The sequence below is a fragment of the Empidonax traillii genome, unplaced genomic scaffold (assembly GCF_003031625.1).
Source record: "Empidonax traillii isolate 1590-97213 ecotype Southwest subspecies unplaced genomic scaffold, ASM303162v1 scaffold2187:size33450, whole genome shotgun sequence".
Lineage (NCBI taxonomy): Eukaryota > Metazoa > Chordata > Aves > Passeriformes > Tyrannidae > Empidonax > Empidonax traillii.
The window spans coordinates 5,330-9,253 of NW_020957380.1; the positions used below are offsets into that span (position 1 = coordinate 5,330).

General features: G+C 63.0%; 1 protein-coding gene and 1 pseudogene across 1 annotated transcript in view; one reads left to right on the plus strand and one right to left on the minus strand.

Annotated features, from left to right (window-relative positions):
* The first annotated feature begins 31 nt into the window (after positions 1 to 31).
* LOC114071666 lies at positions 32 to 2,243 on the plus strand (annotated as a pseudogene).
* Positions 2,244 to 3,326: 1,083 nt separating this feature from the next.
* LOC114071667 (E3 ubiquitin-protein ligase TRIM7-like) overlaps positions 3,327 to 3,924 on the minus strand; it is a gene marked incomplete at its 5' end in the record, with an annotated part of 4,182 nt that continues 3,584 nt past the window's right edge. The window contains one exon of the mRNA XM_027909516.1: positions 3,327 to 3,910. Coding sequence (XP_027765317.1) covers positions 3,327 to 3,910 — 584 coding nt within the window. The remainder of the gene's footprint in view (positions 3,911 to 3,924) is intronic.

Consider the following 3,924-nt stretch of genomic DNA (forward strand, 5'->3'; position numbering starts at 1 on the left):
TGGTCCCTGAGGGGGTTTGGTGGTCCCTGAGGGGGTTTTTGGTGGGTTTCTCTCTCTCCCAGGGGTGGGAAGGTGACTTTCCAGCTGCCCCTGGCTCCGGGCTCGGGCTCGGAGGAGCGAATCAGCCACTTCTCCTGGAGGAGCAACGCCCTGAAGGAGACCCTGAGGAAGCTCCAAGGTATTCGGGGAGGGGGGAAAATCAAAGTGAACCCCGTTCTGGGAGAGCTGAGCTGCCCGTCCCCCACCCTGGGTGTTAACCGGGAGCAGAAACGGGGCAAGGAGAATCCCGGGATGGAGGAGGGGGAGGGGACAAAAGAAAAGGACAATTTAGGACAATTTAACACCCAATTAGCGCCTCCTTCACCACTGTCTGAACTCCAAGCCTTTGGCCCCGGTTTGTTGGGGTAGATGCTTTTTGTTCCGGGGATTTCCCTGGTTTTGGGTGGTTTCCATCCCGCCAATCCTACATTTTGGGGTGCAGATGTTTCAGTTTGGGGTTTCTCTGGTTTGGGGTTGTTTCCATCCTGCCAATCCTACATTTTGGGGTGTAGATGTTTCATTTTGGGGTTTCCCTGGTTTTGGGTGGTTTCCATCATGCCAACTCTCCATCCAGCCAATCCTACATTTCGGGGTGCAGATGTTTGATTTTGGGATTTCCCTATTTTTGGGTGGTTTCCATGTTGCCAACTCTTCATTTTGGGGTTTCCCTGGTTTTGGGTTGTTTCCATCCTGCCAATCCTACATTTTGGGGTGTAGACGCTTCATTTTGGGGTTTCCCTGTTTTTGGGTGGTTTCCATCACGCCAATGCTTGGATTTCCCTGTTTTTGGGTGGTTTCCATGTTGCCAACTCTTCATTTTGGGGTTTCCCTGGTTTTTGGGTGGTTTCTACCATGCCAATGCTTAGATTTCCCTGTTTTTGGGGGGTTTCCATGTTGCCAATGCTTAGATTTCCCTGTTTTTGGGGGGTTTCCATGTTGCCAATGCTTGGATTTCCCTGTTTTTGGGTGGTTTCCACGTCGCCAACTCTTCATTTTGGGATTTCCCTGGTTTTGGGTGGTTTCCACCCTGCCAATCCCACATTTCGGGGTGCAGATGTTTCATTTTGGGGTTTCCCTGTTTTTGGGGGGTTTCCATGTTGCCAATGCTTGGATTTCCCTGTTTTTGGGGGGTTTCCACGTTGACAACTCTTCATTTTGGGGTTTCCCTGTTTTTGGGGGGTTTCCACGTCGCCAACTCTTCATTTTGGGGTTTCCCTGTTTTTGGGTGCTTTCCACATTGCCAGCTCTTCACTTTGGGGTTTCCCTGTTTTTGGGTGCTTTCCACCATGCCAATCCTACATTTTGGGGTGCAGATGTTTCATTTTGGGGTTTCCCTTTTTTTGGGGGGTTTCCACGTTGCCAACTCTTCATTTTGGGGTTTCCCTGGTTTTGGGTGGTTTCTACCATGCCAATGCTTAGATTTCCCTGTTTTTGGGGGGTTTCCACGTTGCCAACTCTTCATTTTGGGGTTTCCCTGTTTTTGGGGGGTTTCCATGTTGCCAACTCTTCATTTTGGGGTTTCCCTGTTTTTGGGGGGTTTCCATGTTGCCAACTCTTCATTTTGGGGTTTCCCTGTTTTTGGGTGGTTTCCACGTCGCCAACACTTCCTTTCGGGGCCGTTCCCCCCCCAAAGGGGGCCCTGCATCCCCTGATGTCCCCCCCTCCCCCGTCCTTCCCCCCCAGCCTCGGTGACCCTGGACGAGGCCACGGCCCACCCCGAGCTGGAGCTGTCGGCCGACGGCAAGAGCGTCCGGCGCGGCGCCCGAGCCCTGCCGGTGCCCGACGGCCCCGAGCGCTTCGACTACTGGCCCTTCGTGCTGGGCCGGCCCGGCTTCGCGGGCGGGCGCCACTGCTGGGCCGTGGACGTGGGGGACGGCGGGGACTGGGCCGTGGGGGTGGCGCGGGACTCCATCGCCAGGAAGGGCCGGCTGAGCCTGGGCCCGCAGGGCGGGATCTGGGCCGTGGAGCGCTGGGGAGGGCAGGTGCGGGCGCTGACCCCGCACCGGGCCACGCCGGTGCCGCTGCGCTGGCCGCCCCGCAGGGTCAGCGTGCACCTGGACTGCGCCGGCGGCACCGTGGCCTTCTTCGACGCCGAGGCCGGGGGGCTCCTCTTCCTCTTCTCCCGCGCCGCCTTCGGAGGGGAGCGGCTCCGGCCCTGGCTCTGGGTGGTGGGGGCTGGATCCCAGCTGAGACTGTGCCCCTGAGGGAGGGGGGGGGACACGGGGGGGCATGGCAGGGACCCCAATCCCGGGGGATGGCAGGGACCCCAATCCTGGGGGATGCTCAGGCCCCCACCCCAGGGAGAGGGAGGGACAGGGAATTTGGGGGGGATGGCAGGGACCCCAACCCTGGGGGGATGGCAGGGACCCCAATCCTGGGGGATGCTCAGGCCCCCACCCCAGGGAGAGGGAGGAACAGGGAATTTGGGGGGGGATGGCAGGGACCCCCTTCCCGGGGGGCATGGCAGGGACCCCAACCCTGGGGGATGCTCAGCCCCACCCCAGGGAGAGGGAGGAACAGGGAATTTGGGGGGGGATGGCAGGGACCCCCTTGCCAGGGGACACTCAGCCCCCCCCCCCAGGGAGAGGGAGGAACAGGGAATTTGGGGGGGGACGCTCAGCCCCCCCCAGGGAGAGGGAGGAACAGGGAATTTGGGGGGGGGATGGCAGGGACCCCCTTCCCTGGGGGAATGGCAGGGACCCCAATCCTGGGGGATGCTCAGCCCCACCCCCAGGGAGAGGGAGGAACAGGGAATTTGGGGGGGGATGCTCAGCCCCACCCCAGGGAGAGGGAGGAACAGGGAATTTGGGGGGGGACACTCAGCACCCCCCAGGGAGAGGGAGGAACAGGGAATTTGCCCCCCCAGCCATCCTGACCTGAAACCTCCCCGATTCGTGTCATTAGTAATAAAAATAAGGACAGGATGTTCTGCTCTGCGTCTCTCCTGGGGGTGCCCCGTGGCCCCCAGGGGCGTCCCTCGCTCACCCGCTCAGGGTTTCTGGATCCTTTTTGGGCCCAAAACCGCCCAAGCGGGGGTTTGGTTCCCCGAAATTCCCCCCCTGCCCCTCCAACCCGACACCCGAGGAGAGAGAGAAAGATCTCCCAGCCTGGAAACCTTTTTTACTCGGTGTGGCACAGGAGGGAGAAGGGGCTGAGCGGGATGTGGCGGCACAGACGGATTTGGGGGGATCCCTTTGGGGGGCCGAGGAGCCCCCCCAGGAGGATTCGACACCCCCAGAGCGCTGGGAACGGGGCAGGACCCTCCCTCCTGGGGCAGGGGGGGACCCTCAGGGGCACAGGGCGAGCCGGGCTCCCTCCCCCCACAGCAGGAAGCAGGGCCGGACCCCCCCGGCCCCCAAGGAGGCGGCGGGGAAGGCGAAGATGAGGGTCCTGCTGGCGGCGTCGAAGAAGGCCACGCGGCCGGCGTGGGGGTCCAGGGACACGCGGACCCTGCGGGGAACCCGCCCCCGCCCCAGGGGCACCCGCTCCGCGCCCGCCAGCGCCCACAGCTGCCCCTGGCACAGCCCCAGCGCCCACAGCTGCCCCTGGCACAGCCCCAGCGCCCACTGGGCCCCCCTGGAACGTGGGGGGCTCTGCCCTAGGGGGTCCCCACTCCCCACCCCGTCCCCAGCCACCCCCAGCGCCCAGGAGCCCTCGGGGGACACCTCCACGTCCCAGCAGCAGCGCCCGGAGGAGATGCCAGGCAGGCCCAGCACCGACGGGGCCGGGGGGTCCGGGGGGTCTGAGGGGTCTGAGGGGTCCGGGGGACCGTGCCCCAGCCCCTCCTCGGGGGGCTCCCACCTCACGCTGCTGCCATCAGGGGCCACAACCAGCTGGGGATGGGCCGTGAGGGGGTCCAGGGTCACCAGCACTGCCAGGGGGGGA